This window comes from Anastrepha obliqua, chromosome 1 (genome assembly GCF_027943255.1).
Source record: "Anastrepha obliqua isolate idAnaObli1 chromosome 1, idAnaObli1_1.0, whole genome shotgun sequence".
NCBI classification, from domain to species: domain Eukaryota; kingdom Metazoa; phylum Arthropoda; class Insecta; order Diptera; family Tephritidae; genus Anastrepha; species Anastrepha obliqua.
In genome coordinates this window covers 38,693,655-38,709,358 of record NC_072892.1, presented here as the reverse complement: position 1 = coordinate 38,709,358, position 15,704 = coordinate 38,693,655, and the positions used below count along the sequence as shown (strand labels likewise).

Here is a 15,704-nt window from a genome sequence, read left to right as displayed (position 1 = left end):
CGCATATTTGTACGCACATAGTTTAAAACATATGTACATTTTCGTCGCGGCCGTGAGTGTTTGTATACCCATTTACACAAGTACAGCTATCGAAGGCAAACAGGTTGTTTTTCGCTTAAAATAAAGACATTTAGTGTTTTTTCTATTAACTGTTAACGATTAGTACAAACATAAAGACAATTAGTGCAGTGAAAAGTAAATAGAACTCAACAAAAGAAAATATATTTATAAAATGCCAAAAGAGTGTAAATCGTCTGATGAGAATCCTGGTGTAGCAGGTGAAATCGCTTTCTACAAAAAGGAAGGCAATGCGTTTCAACGCCAGCTAGATAATCTCAATAGCTTCCTTACGAACGAGCAGCTAAAAAACTTAGATGAGGCCGAACTTTCTGCGCGACTTAAACATGCTGAGCGTTTGCAGGCAAACTTCGAAAATGCACGATCAACACTTAGGCGATTGGACCGCAAGGAATTTGAGTCTGATGCTGACGAAATTTTCTCCAAAGTGTATATTGAGGTAGAGGCAAAAATTAATCGTTGGCTGAATACAAAACATAAGTCATCTGGCGCGCACTCTTCAACACTACGACAATTCTCTTGGGACGACATTACGCCGCAGCAGTTACAACGACGATCCAGGCTACCTGAGCTTAAAATTCCAGTTTTTAGTGGCTCCTATCTCGACTGGCCATCGTTTTTCAGCACGTTTACTTCAGCAATAGACAAAGACGTGGAGATGTCCAAATTAGAAAAAATGCAGTACTTGATCACCAGTCTCAGTGATGCAGCTTTAGACACTGTGCGCTCACTCGAGCCTAGTGAAGAGAATTATGACAAAGCTTTAGATTTATTAAAAGTACGTTTTGATAATAAATTACTTCATTTCCAGGCACACATAAAGGCAATTTTCGGGCTACAAGGTATGGAAATGGGCGCATCAGATGGGTTACGAAAATTAAGCGATCAAGTAAATGCACATCTTCGAGCGCTGCAAACTTTAGCAACTACTGAAGATATATATAATGGCTTACTCATTCACCTCATCACAAGCAAACTGGATCGACAAACGCACGAAAAATGGGAAGAGAACTTATCTGCACACAAATTACCTACATGGACTGACATGTCAACGTTTTTGGAAAGGAGATGCCGTATGATGGAGAATTTGGAAAACGCTATGGTCATACAGGCACCTAGCAAACAGGTGAAAAATATTGTATCTCAAGCAAAATCAAAAGCAAGCGTACTCGTTACTGTAGGTGGTGGCAAGCCCACTCCACTCTGTATTTTTTGTGATTCCAAAGAGCATTTCATTACTGGTTGCACTTCGTTTTTGAATCTTTCTCCAAATTTGCGTTATAAGGAAGCAAAAAAATTCCATTTGTGCTTAAATTGCCTACGCAAGGGTCACACTATCAAGCAATGCAAATCTGGCAACTGCAGGTATTGCCAAGCAAAACATAACACATTACTGCATTTAAATGGCAAGCAAGATAGTGTACCAAAACCAATTGTGGCATCGCCTGTAACAAATAGCCAGGTTACAACATCGCAATCAGCCCTATTAACATCATTAGTTGCAAGTCCCAAACCTTTAGCCTCGGAAAATGTGTCTAACAATTGTGTGCTGTTAGCAACGGCCATCATTTTAGTAAAAAATCGTGCAGGCACATTAATTCCATGTCGCGCGATTTTAGACTCTGCATCTCAATTAAATTTCGTTTCATCTCGGTTAGCAAATCGACTTCAACTTCGGTCTCATCATTCACCAGTTTCAGTATCTGGCATTGGAGAATCGAGTCTCAATGCAGACAGATGCGTCGACATATTTGCCCAAGCGCAAGATGGTCGGTTTTCGACATCGTTCACAGCTTCAATAACACAAAGAATAACAGAATATCAGCCGAATTTTGATATCAGAATTGAGGGGTGGAACATACCAAACAACATTAGCTTAGCTGACCCGTCGTTCTTTAAAGCAAATCGCATTGATGTTTTGATCGGTGCGGAATTATTCTACGACTTAATTTGCGTTGGACAATTTAGAATTGCTGATCACCTACCAACACTGCAAAAAACTAAGTTGGGCTGGGTAGTTTCTGGAGGCGTATCACATATCAGTAATAAATTAATAACTCTTTCGGCATTTAGAAATTTAACACCGCCACATGATAGCATTAATACACTTTCAAACATTGTTAAACGCTTTTGGGAGATCGAAAATGGTTTCGATTCTACTCCAGCATTATCGGAAGAGGACGCTTTTTGTGAGCAGCATTTTGTACAAAATTTTCGTCGTTTGCCTTCAGGGGACTACTCAGTTAGACTGCCACCTAAAACCGATCTTGATGCTCTTGGTGATTCGCATTATCTTGCTTTACGTAGATTCAGGGCGCTAGAAAGAAAACTCCAAAAGGATGAATCCACAAAACTTTTGTATTCGGCGTTTATGCAGGAGTATAAGGATCTTGGTCATATGTCGCTGGCATCATTTCAAGCAGACAAACCAGTTTACTACTTACCGCATCACTGCGTTAAAAAGCAAGACAGTACCACTACAAAACTTCGCGTGGTTTTTGATGGGTCCGCTAAAACTTCTTCGGGGTATTCGTTAAACGATTTGTTGCTACCAGGGCCAATCATTCAGCCAAAACTTTTTAATATCTTGCTTCGCTTTAGACTTTTCAAAGTTGCACTACTTGGCGACATATGTAAAATGTATCGCTGCATTAAAATGAGTAGCCCTGATGACCAGTTGCAGTGCATTCTTTGGCGCGATGACCCATCTGAGCAAATCAAGACATACAAGTTAAACACGGTCACATATGGAACGAGGCCTGCTGCTTTCCTAGCTATTCGAGCTATGCATCAGCTTACATTTGATGAGGAGGAATCATTTCCACTTGGCGCTAAAATCATTCGAAGAGATTTTTACGTGGATGATTTGATATCTGGTGGCGATTCAATCGAGGAGGTCATACAAATGAAGCAAGAGATCAGACAGCTACTCCTACGAGGAGGCTTTCCAATTCGAAAATGGTGTTCTAATGAAGTTGATGTTTTGAAAGATGAAGACGAAAGTAATTGCGAAAAATTCATAAAGTTTCATGATGGTACAGATGTGACAAAGGCACTTGGCCTTGTGTGGGAACGTATCTCAGACAACTTTCTATTCAGTTTCACACCAATCTTGAATTCGCAGAAAATTACAAAGCGATCTATTCTTTCAGTCATAGCGCGGTTCTACGATCCACTTGGCTTAATATGCCCAGTTATCACAAAGCTGAAGATCTTTATGCAAGCCTTATGGAAGGAAAAACTGGTTTGGGACGAAAGCCTGCCGCAATCGCTACAGTCCATTTGGTTAGACTTGTGTGGTCAACTTTCATTCGTTAGCAATCTTCATTTTCCACGATACGTGCTTGCACTGCAAGCCCGCGTTCAAATACATGCCTTTTGTGATGCTAGTTTATCCGCTTATGGTGCTTGTGTTTACACACGCGTTGAAAAGCACGGCGTCAACAAAATACATCTTCTATGTTCCAAGTCCAGAGTTGCACCTTTGAAGTCGATCACGGTTCCGAAACTCGAGTTGTCTGCTGCGTTATTGTTAGCGGAATTGGTTTCAAATATTTTGGAAAATAGCCAACTATCATATGAGTGCCATTGTTGGTCGGATTCAATGGTTGTATTGTCGTGGCTACGATCTGCTCCCAGTAATTTCAACATATTCGTATCAAATCGCGTGGCTAAAATACAATCGCTTACATCAGGTATGACCTGGCATCACGTTCCAACTGAACTGAATCCTGCGGATATTCTTTCGCGCGGCTGCACTCCAAAAGAGCTTCTAAATAACACCCTTTGGGCTAATGGACCTTCATTCCTCCAATTTGATTCAGCACATTGGCCAAGCAATATGGATTTCTTATCTAATCTTCCAGAAAGACGGCGCCATGTTTTAATTGCTGCAACTCAAATCGATGAAACTTACGGTTGCAAGTTCCAAAATTCATTCAGCAAGTTACAGCGCGTGTTTGCGTACGTTTACAAATTTCGCCACATTAAATCAAAACGAACTTTACCATCAGCTGGATTTCTCACAGTCGACGACATTAAAGGTGGTACACTGCTGCTAATCAGGCATATCCAACAAGTGCACTTCGCATCAGAATACAAAGTACTGAAAGAAAACAAACAGTTGCCTTCCGGCAACCATTTACTGTCACTCAATCCATTTATCGACGACTTTGGTTCATTACGCGTTGGAGGGCGGCTCTATAATTCGAATTTAGAATTCGAGGCAAAACACCCACTTTTGCTACCTAAGCAGCATCCAGTCACTTCCGCACTCATTGAATTCTATCATCGTAAACTATTGCATGCAGGACCGCAGAGCTTATTAGCATCAATTCGTCAGCAGTTTTGGCCTATTGGTGGGCGCAAAACAGTTTCAAAAATCATTAATAAATGCTTGAGGTGCTTCCGCCTTAAGCCCAGGGTACTGCAGCAAATTATGGGTCAACTTCCAACAGACCGTGTGCGACCATCTAGACCTTTTAATACAACAGGTGTTGACTATTGTGGACCACTCCAGTACAAATGTGAGGTGCGCAACCAGCCACCCGTGAAATGCTACGTATGTATCTTTGTTTGTTTTTCAACGAAAGCATGTCATCTTGAACTTGTCCAAGATTTATCGACGTCATCGTTCATTGCTGCACTCAAACGATTTATCAGCATTAGAGGCAAGCCAAGCACTATTTGGTCTGATAACGCTACAAATTTTGTTGGGGCAAAAAATGAGCTAGAAGAGCTGCGAAAACTATTCGCCGATCAAAATCACAATAGAGCAGTAGCTGAAGCTTGCATTGAAAATCAAATAGATTGGAAATTTATTCCTCCCCGCTCGCCCCATTTTGGCGGCTTATGGGAAGCTGCGGTCAAGTCCGCAAAACTTCATTTCTATCGCACCGTTGGCGTCTCTATTTTAACCTTCGATGAGCTTCGCACTCTCATTTATGAAATTTCTGCTATTTTAAATTCTCGTCCCCTTTGTCCAATTACAGAAAATCCAGACGATCTTGACGTGCTTACACCAGCGCACTTTCTCATTGGTGGGTCATTTACAGCCATAGAAGAACCAATTGTTACGCATCTAAATATGAACCGTCTAAGCCGGTGGCAGCGAATTTGTCAGATGCAGCAAATCTTTTGGCAAAGGTGGAGCACTGCGTATCTATCATTACTGCAAGAGAGGTCTAAGTGGCGAAACCCTATGGCAAACATACAACAAGGTGCTATGGTGCTTTTAAAGGATGACAATCAACCGCCTTTAAAATGGAGTTTGGGTCGGGTTGAACACACCTTCAGTGGCGCTGACGGATATGTTAGAGCAGCAATCATTAAAACAGCAAATGGGCCAGTAAAACGAGCTATAACTAAGATTGCAGCACTTCCGGTTGAAACAGATTTGGTTGAAAGCCTACACCTTCCAACGGGGGGAGTATGTATGCAGCAGGAATCTGCATAAACCCCCATTTAGTTTAAGTTATAGAAAATACTTTGTATTATTCCTACAGGCATTCTTTCTTTGTTATACCTACAGGCATTCATTCTAAAATAACAGTAGAAACATCCGATCTCTGTAACCGTACCAAAAATTAGCATGTACATACATATAATATTGTTATCATATTTGCTTTTCCATCTGTATTTTTCGTTAAGCTAACAGTGCCTGCTTTGCAGATTTGATACTATAAATAAGGTTGCGAAAATACATTGCACCCTCTTCTACTTGGTGCGTGAACAAATCCACATATTGTTTTTCACTCGGAAAAAATAATTAACAGGATTAAGAAAATACTTAATTCCTCAAAACAAGTTTATATTGGGTTAGGTTAGATGATCGTTTCAAAGAAAAAAACCAGTCTAACGGTTAGACGGGATAGAAGTGAAACCTTCCGTAAGACAAACTGAGAGAGAATGAGACGAAATCAGCATTAGGGGCGGGATAATTATAGGTTCATTATAATATTGCTATAAAGTTCATATTTTATTTTCTTCATTTTATTATTATTCATCCTCAATGTTTTCAATTTCAACAAATGATACGAGTGGCTTATGATAGCTAAAATATGATACAAATGCTTTGGTTTCGATGTTGTCAACATATCTTTGAAATACCGCGTCAATTGTTGTTTTTGATCGTATTGTCGGTTCAGTGCGATTGTTACACATTTTTAAATTGAATGTTGTATTGAGAAAGTCAATTGAAGGAACCGCTGTGTCTAATGCAAAATTTACGTTAAAATCGCCACTTAAAATCATTGGAACTTTATCGTAATCTTTTCTAAGTATCCGCGATACTTCTGGTGTATACTTTATTAAATTTTCGTGAATGAATTCCGTGATGCTATTTATTGATTTTTTTTTCTGTCGATATTCACGACACTTTTCTGCATTGTTTTTCGGCATAATTGCGGTAAATATTTAAAAATGAAAATATTTACGAATATAAAAATACACACGCGGTTGCTTTATGAGCGTCCCCAGCAAAACCTGCGTGACCGAAACTCTAACACAATTACATTTTTTTGAATGTTACAAACACATATGCACGCAGGTTTTGCTGGGGCGTGACCGAAACTCTAACACAATTACACATATGCACTCGTATTTGTTTGAAAATCGACTTTTTTTTTGGTTCTCCGTCACCTTTGGAAAATGTGTAAACAGTAAGCAAACTTTATTCAAATATTTTCCCTCATTTTTGCATCAGTAAAATTAAACAAACGCCGTAGCCGAATGGGTTGGTGCATGACTACTATTCAGAATTCACAGAGAGAACGTAAGTTCGAATCTCGGTGAAAACACCAAAATTAAGGAAAACTATTTTTCTAATAGCGCTCACCCCTCAGCAGGCAATGGCAAAACACCGAGTGTATTTCTGCCATGAAAAAAAGCTCCTCATAAACATATCATAAAATAAAATAAAATATCTGTTTAAAAAAATTTTTTTTCTTGTGATTCGAACCAAGGATTTTGGATCGGAAGCTCATATCGCTAGTCGCTCGGCTACCGCGCCATGCTGTCGGCGCTGGCCTAAAAGTTATTTAGTTCGTCGCTACGTTTATATCAACATATAATATAACGCTTCGTAACTAAATAACTTTTAGGCCAGCACCTAAAGCATGACGCGGTAGCCGAGCGACTAGCAATGTGAGCTTCCGATCCAAAATCCTTGGTTCGAATCGCAAGAAAAAATAAAAGTTATTTTTATTTAGTTCGTCGCTACGTTTATATCAACATATAATATAACGCTTCGTAGCCAAGTTGGTCGCTTTTTTCGTTTCACTTTTTCCCAAATCACTCCCAACGATTCTAAAGAAGTTTTCACTTCAAAAAACTGAAACAGCTGTGTAAAAGGTCTGCACTTTGTAATACCATGGAAAACACAAGATGGGGCAGCAAAATAGGGTAGCAACAAAGCATGGTCTCGAACAGTGTCTATTAGGAGTAATTGATAGCAAATCGCTCCGAGATGATAACAAAGTTCCACAGATAGTATATGTAGAAGAAGTCTGATAGCTTCTTAGATACGTTTCAAGACTCCAACTCTCACGAAAGGTGCTCTTTCGTTAGCGTCAGAAGCTCGCTCGATCGCTGCCAGTCCACCTGCGGCCAAAAGTACTTTGCAATTCGGCTACGGAATGCTCGGGTCCAACGAGCTTTGAACTGACACAAATCTATTTAGAGGAAGACCGCAGATCTGTTAAAATATCTCACTTAAACATCTAAGGCCCATTGTTTTGTCAGTGCTCTGTATCTGGCGCCGAAAATATCATTTTGTATAATTCATAATGCACATCTTCGCGAGTTTTAACAAGCCGTTCAGCCTTTTGCCAGCAATATCCTTCAAGGATGAAAAATATGTTATTCCTAGGCATATTTGACGAGTCCTACCGTGAGCAGAGCAGTGGCAAAGTGGGTGTTCCAAAGTGCCCCTAGCATTTGCTTCGCTGCATGTGTTATACGGATTGCTATGAACTAATCCCATTTTCGCTGAGTGATGTGCGGTGAGGCAGTGTCCCGTCAGTACACCCATCAATATTTTGCAGTCTTTCCTAGACAGTGATAAAATAAAGTTTGCAGTTTTGGTATTCCAAGTCCTAAGCATAATATTGATAGTTTTGTACAGGGTTGAGTCTTCCCATGTCGACTGCGTTTCCAGAGGTTGTTCCTCATTTAGTTCCGTTTTCATAAAGGAGAGTGATTGGTATATGTTTGACGCCCAATGGGTCCAAAGGAACTTCGGGGAAGTGAACTATTTCTTAACTCAGTTCTTCCCGGGCGACGGATACTTCCGGAGATACCTATACCGCATGGGCAAGCTAACCGATTCCAAGTGCATATACTGCGAAGCACCGAGCGATGACGCTGAACACACGTTTTTTAGTTGTGACAGATGGCTCGCGGAAAGAAATGCTCTGAGGGAGCAGATTGGCGATAGCGCACCGAGCAACATAATCAGGAAAATACTCGAACGCGAGGACAGCTGGAACACGGAAAAGAAATACATCGAGAACGTTCTACGGGGAAAAAAAGATTGACCTAGACACAGCGCAACAAAACGAAGCCGCACAGATAGAGACACAAGAAGTACAGTATGAAAGCTGGCTACAAATATGGTGGACCCAGATGTGGGTGAATAGAATTGGTCCTTTATGGATGCCGTTCTGGGCCCTCTCGAAGTAATATAGAAAGCAGTTCCGGGAAGGGTGTCTCCGCAGAATGAGAGGATGGATCGTTTTAGTGGCCACGCCACACGACGCAGTAGACGACGGTCGCTGTAAGCGTGAAGGCATTTTGAACCCTACCTCACCCACCAAAAAAAATATGTCTCACGTGCTCCATCTCGACAAGCGACTACCTCACCAGCTCTCTCATTTTTTTCTATTCCTTTGTATACTAGTATCCAGTAAATAGTGACTTGCCCGTTTCCGCAAGGTTCATCCATTTTGGATCTGCTTTGTTGAATACGTTTCGAGTTAACCCAAGGAGTAGCTTGATTATTAATGAAAAGGTTTTTCGGAGTATTAAGAGGAGTTAACTCCAGAGCTAATTTAACTGCTGTTTTTTATTACGGCATAGATTTCAGCTTGAAATATACTACAGTAATTAGGGAGTCTGAAAGACTTTTGGAGATAAAATTGTGGAAAAAATGCAGTCGCTCCTATTCTTTTCACCATTTTGGACCATCTGTAAAGAAATTGTATGAACGGTAAGTGGATTCTAGACCTTTCTGTCATCCATTTTGCTCTATAATGACGATAGGTTTTTTTCCAAATTTAACTTGTGGAATTGCATAGTCTGACCCACCGCTCGAATACAGAATTGTCATGACATCTTCAGTCTCAAAGCAGATCTTCTGTCTGAGTATCTTACTACTAGTTTGATTGGATACCAGTTGAGAATTCTTTGTATTGCTGCTGTTGGAGTTGTGCTCATAGCACCGGTTACACATATTCCTGCAATCCTTTGCACGTTTTCCAATCTTGTGACGTAAGTCACTTTATCGCACTCCGTCCACCATATATGTGAACCATAGAGCATTGCTTTGCCTGGTCTAATGACCGCTATGCATATTCAATGTGTGAGTCGAGGAGATAAGTCCAAAGTCTTTCCGAGCATTCTTCCGCACGTCTATAAGGTATTAAAGGCTTTCTTTGCTCATTCTTCCACATTTAACCTCCATGACAGTTTGCTTTCCTCAACAATACCAATGGAGGTATCTAGTCCATGTTTTTGGTATCAATTCAACTCCTCCAAGCCTCGGATGCGACCAGTTTGGAATCTTATGCAGTCTTGTAAAGAGTACTGAGTCTGTCTTACCTGAATTTACTGCCAGTCCGACCTGTTCCGTCCACTTGTAGATCTCTTTTAGTGTCGTTGTGACTATTTCACTCATCGTTTGTGGACACCTATCTGAGATGATAAAATCCAAGTTGTCAGCATATGTCTCAGTTTCAGTCCGCTGTTCCCAAATTTGATGATAATCTGATTTATCACTAGGATGCAATGCTAGTAGCTCTATTTTTTGGCATTCTGCTAATGTGACCCAGCCTTATTCGTTGACTGTTTATATATCTTACTGCATTTGCTCTTCTATGCTATTTGTCTGATACTTTAATGTTTGTGTTTGATACTTTAAGGGTCCAAATCTCGCAATCGTATGTAAGGATTGGCCTGATTAGCGACTCATAACGGGTGATCAGATTGGATGTACTTTTTCCAGTAGCGTTTTCTGACAGATCACGCGTGACTATTGTCAAACCTAATACATAATTTTTTCAGTATTCATTGATATTTCATCATGGAAAAACTTGCGCCTCAAAAATGTTTACAAATCGTACAAATCTTTTACGAAAATCGACGCTCTCCGAAAAGTGTTAATCGCTCGCGTTGGAAGCCAAATTTTGTTCAGTTATGAGGCCCATTTTTGGCTTAATGGCTACATGAACAAGTAACATTGACATCTCTATGCTGAAGAGCAACACAAATCCATTAAAGAACAGCCATTCAGTGAAAACCATTTGGTGCGGCCAATAGGCTGGAGGAGTCCTTGGCAGACATTTCATCAAAACGATATTGGCGCCAATGCACAGTGGTCCGACCAGAAGGCGTTGGCGGACATAATTCAAAAACTCATTTAATTAAGCTGAAAATATATATTTAGGGGTTTTAAGGATCAGTGATGACGAATCTGACCTTAGTTTTAGCAAATTTTAAATTCATTGAATACTATAAATACATTTTTACTTCCGTAATTAGCTGGTGAGTTCATTTCTACATTTTTCACGACCCCAGAGAGTACCACGTGGAGGTTTACGGTAGGGTTATTCTCTCCTCATTTTTTTTTTGTTTTTAGATTTTTTTTATTTTTTATTTTTTAATTTTTTTTATTTATAATTAAAATTTTTTTTTATTTTTAATTTTTAAATTTTTTTTTGTTTTAGTTTTTAAATTTTTTTTTTGATATTTAGTTGTTTTTTTGTTTTTCATTTTTCATTTTTAATTTTTTTTTATGATTCAGAATCCTCGGTTTCTGATGAGCTGTTTTCTGAGGCTGGATCATTTTTCAAATTTAAATGCGCAAGAACCTTTTTTGAAAATGGTTTTGGCTTGTTTTTCGGAACCTTAGTTTTTGATATTATAACTACATCTGATGAACAAATCAAAGCATTTAATAAATCTGTCATTGTGTCCGTTCTCGACATTTTTCGTGTATTGTTTTGTCTAAAATTTTTCAAATCCTTATTGCGTGCTTCCTGAGCCTCTTCGGAGAGTTGGCCAATAGGCAGCAAAGCATGTTTAATAATTAAACTCCCATGAATTAATATTTTGTGCACTGAAGCCGGCATGTAATACCAATCATATAGTTGGACAAATAGTTTAGCAAAATCAAGGGCATATTTTTGAAATGCTTCAATATTAATATCAAGACCAGACGATAATGTTTGTAAAATAGTGGCAAACCGCTTGATTAAATGAATATCAATTCCAGTAATTTCTGCTGATACTTCAGGATCATTAAAAAACCTGCGAGCCGTGTTCCCATGATTTGTCGTTCCACTACCACCCGTTTTAGGAATATCCACCAATAATCCCATTCGACTTTTGAATGCTGCTTGGACAGATGTCTTTTTATTTTTTAAACTATTTTTTTCTTCTAGACTTTTAGCCTGCCATTTTTTGAACTCTAATCGATATGTAACATTAAACATCGATATGTAATAGTAAACATTCGAAAAATCTTATCCATGCATGTAAGGTGGACAAGCCAAACTGAAATGTAGATGGATCGGTTTCCTTTAGAATTGATTCTTCGATTTTGTTCATCATTATCGGCGTTGACCCACATACATAGCATTTTTGGGATGATGATGTGTGGGTAAGAGCATTGCATACTTTGCCATCTACCATGGTGAGTAGCATTTTATGCGAAATTTATATATTTAATTCATTAAGTTTAATTTTACTTGGTGTTAAATTATCTATTTGACTTTGTACCCAATCCCTTTCTTTCAAAGAAACTATCGAACTCTCTTTTATGAACTAAAGTCTAATAGGCACGCAAGTTCGGGAAGATGATGGGCGATCATTTTTCCAAACGATTATTTTCTCTATTGTATTAGACATATTTGTGTACAATTCTGTAGGTACTAGTGAAGTTATGAAGAGGTTTTGGTCATCAAAAATTTCAATTGATCTCTGTTTATAAGCTGAATGGCCCGAACTACCGTCAAAGCCCCACTTAACAATTAAAATCAAATTTGGGATACATTCGGAAGGAAGGGTGATCAAAACAGACTCTGCAATTTTAACTAAACGTTTTGATAAATGGTCGAGCAGTGATTGCAACTGAATTTCTGCACTATGTTCGCTTACTGTAATCTGGTCAGGGTAACACCTTTTCTTAGCTTCGAGAATTTTATGGTAAGAAGGATATAGATCAATTCCTCTTTCTATTGCACCAGATCTTATAGAAAGATACTGATGCTTTGTCAGTCTATTAGCCACCAAGAAAGCTAAAGCTTCATCGCTGGTATAAGAGGTAAAAGTTTTAATGGGCTTAGGAATGTCTTCAACCATTTTAGAAGTATGTGCTACATGTCTCACTAAAATTGCACCCTGAACGTTACCTTCTGAACGCAAATTTACTGATGCAGCATACGCCAATTTAGGCCCGCTTGATTTACATAAATTCTCTACTTTACGTCTCTTGGAACGTTCGCAAACATCATTGAATGTTTGTACGGGGCGGCCCACATTAGTACAGCTACCAAAGCCAGATGAATAGGATTTAAAATTGTCGTTTAAGGGAAAATCAAATTTTTCAGCTAACCAAGATGCATTTAATAAATTTTTTGTTTTTTTTTAGTTGTCTCTTAATGCTGATGGGGTCTGTGATGTCTTTTTCTGTCTTTTACACAAAATTGCATAAGTCATATGTAATGTTTTGCCTGTGGCTAAATGCACAAAAGCTACATTATTTTTAATTTGCGCAACTTTGCCCAACAGGTTTCAGTTTGAGATCATAGCTGAAATATGTGGCTACATCACTCATGTTGAGTTCAAGTGGACCGGTGTGGACCACTCGAAAAAATTATCTTTCAAAAAAAAATTTTCGAAAAATTTTGAAATTTCAAAAAAAAAAAAAAACTTAAGAAAATTATTACTGTTTCCGTTAATATATTCAATTATCTTTTTTTTCAATATTTGGTTAACATTCAAATGGTAATATTTATTTGCAGACATGAAAATGAAACTCTTGTATGAAGTACGATTTGCATACAATTTCATGTTTAAAGTCAAAAAACTACAATGAAAAATTTTTTAAATTAAGTAATATTTTCAGGAAATCTGCCTTGAATATTTAAGAAAACATCTGCATTATCAAATTTTTATTTAAAAAATGTTCAAAAATTGAATTTTGTCCGGCCGCCGGACCACTGTGCAATGTAGCAGTGAATGGCGAAAGCACCATGGTAAACGACTTTCTGATACCGGAAATGGAAGCACGTAATCTCAAAAACATTTGGTTCCAACAAGATGGAGCTACTTGCCATACCGCCCATGAAATTATGGCGTCGTCGTCTTGGTGTGGAATTTATATCTCGTCTCGGACCAATGGATTGGTCACCAAAATCGTGTGATATCACAACTTTGGACTTTTATTTGTGCTAGTTGTATCTAAAGTATAAATGCTTTTTGGATAAACCAGCTTCGATTGAGGCATTGGAAGCCAACAGCGAGTCATTCAAAGTTGGTGTTTACGAATGGCCGATATACGGCGCAGTTCCGGCCAATATGTGAAAGGGATTATTTTAAAAAAATAAATTTCATTAATGGTTCTACATAGAAATAATAAAGCTTGCCCAACCAATTTAAATTTCCTTGTTTACATTTTTTCTTCTGTTTAATTGGCGCGATAACTGCTTACACGACTTTGGCCGAGTTTAAGAAAGTGCGTCAGTCAGTTCTTTTTCGTGATAACCATGGTTACACTACTTATAGAAAAGTAAGTCAGAATTTTAAATAAAAATTAAAAAAATAAACATAAAATCTTCTTCAAAATAGCTGACCTTAACAACCATTACTACTCTACATTTGCGGTTTTCTACTTACCTTCATTTTACTTATTCAAAACTATTGTATAATCAAAATAATCGATAATTTTTGATGCATTGTTGTTATGATACTTTATTTAAATGCTTTGTTTTATTTTTGTTTGAGTGATTCAAAGTGCTTATCAACTATAAAAATTGTGGTATTTTTTATCTATTTATTTATTTTTTACTTTGCCAGCATTTAACATTTCGCATTCAGCGTAAACGCAATTTAGATTGCTGGAGTATGTTTTTTAGACTACTAACTAGCTTTTGAAACTTTAGTTTGGTTTTGCAATAGAATTTTCTGTATTCAGTTTGCACACTATGCGCCTGTAGTCCAAGTGATTATTTATTTAAGCTCAGCTTTTTCGAATTTTAGCTCGTTTTTTTAATTCTCGATTTATTTTACGTCTCTCTATATTTAAGATTTCTTTTCGGTTAAGTTGTAGATTTGCTTGGCAATAACCGACAATTCCACATCGATCGGTTTTGTATCGTCGTACAATGAAGGCGCCTCGCACAAAATCATGAATGTGCCCACAAGCGATGCGATCATGAAGAGCCATAGGAAGAGACGATCCAGCACCATGGCAACAAAGCCCCAATCTTGATCTTCCTATAAAAGAAAAATAGAAAAAAACAAAGAAAGTGAATTAAAAATTGAAAAGTGAAAGTGGAATATGAAAAGGCTTAGTATACGCACAACAGGGATAAGGGATTATGAGTATTCTACCACAAGTACATAGATCTCCATTATGCAGGGTGAACGAAATTAGTTTTTATTGATTTCAAAGGCAAAATTATTCAAAATGATTACAATTTTAACATATATTTACTTTAGCTCGATATCATCACCTTTTGCCTTGACTATAGCCTTCTAACGGTAAAAAAAAGTGGCATGCTGCACGAATGTGATCTTGAGGTATTTTGACCCATTCTCGTATAATCGCTTTTTTCAGCGCATCCATACTGGCATATTTTTTAGTCCTCACATTGCTCTCCCAAAGGGACCAGATGGAATAGTCCATCGTATTTGCTTCTGGCTAATTCAAAAGTCATTGTGTGGACGAAATGAAGTGTGGAATATGATTTTTTAACTATTTTTGGTTCACACGGTGGTTATGAGACGGTGCCGAGTCCTGCTGGAACGTCCATGGTCTACGATCGAAATGTTTGCGTGTCCACGGCTCTAAAGCAGCTTCTAAACCATTTTCCCGATAATAAGTCGCATTCACTTTGACACCAGGCTCGATTAAAACGATTGGAGAGCGTCCATCAGCGGTCATTGCGGCTCAAACCATTACTTGCGATGGGAAATTGCTTCGAGTGGTCATACGTAGGCTCAAATTCTCGTATGAGCGTTCGATCAAGTGAACACGATCGTTTTGAGTGTTTATGAACTGCTCAATTGGGAAATTTTTTTCATCAGAAAACACAATGTTAGGAAATTCGCCACGTTCGTGCAAGCGCAACAACTCCTTTGCTCTTTCGCACCGAACTTTTTTTTGCTGGGGTGAAAGATCGTGTGCT

General features: G+C 38.4%; 2 protein-coding genes across 2 annotated transcripts in view; one reads left to right on the top strand and one right to left on the bottom strand.

Moving 5' to 3' along the window:
• The first annotated feature begins 232 nt into the window (after nucleotides 1-232).
• Nucleotides 233-5,533, top strand: LOC129248196 (uncharacterized). The gene has a single exon (XM_054887695.1). The coding sequence runs from the start codon at nucleotides 233-235 to the stop codon at nucleotides 5,531-5,533; it is 5,301 nt and encodes a 1,766-aa protein (XP_054743670.1).
• Nucleotides 5,534-14,438: 8,905 nt separating this feature from the next.
• LOC129248666 (acetylcholine receptor subunit alpha-like 2) overlaps nucleotides 14,439-15,704 on the bottom strand; it is a 42,443-nt gene continuing 41,177 nt past the window's right edge. The window contains exon 7 of the mRNA XM_054888300.1: nucleotides 14,439-14,790. Within this exon, the coding sequence (XP_054744275.1) occupies nucleotides 14,596-14,790 (195 nt within the window). The 3' untranslated portion in view covers nucleotides 14,439-14,595. The remainder of the gene's footprint in view (nucleotides 14,791-15,704) is intronic.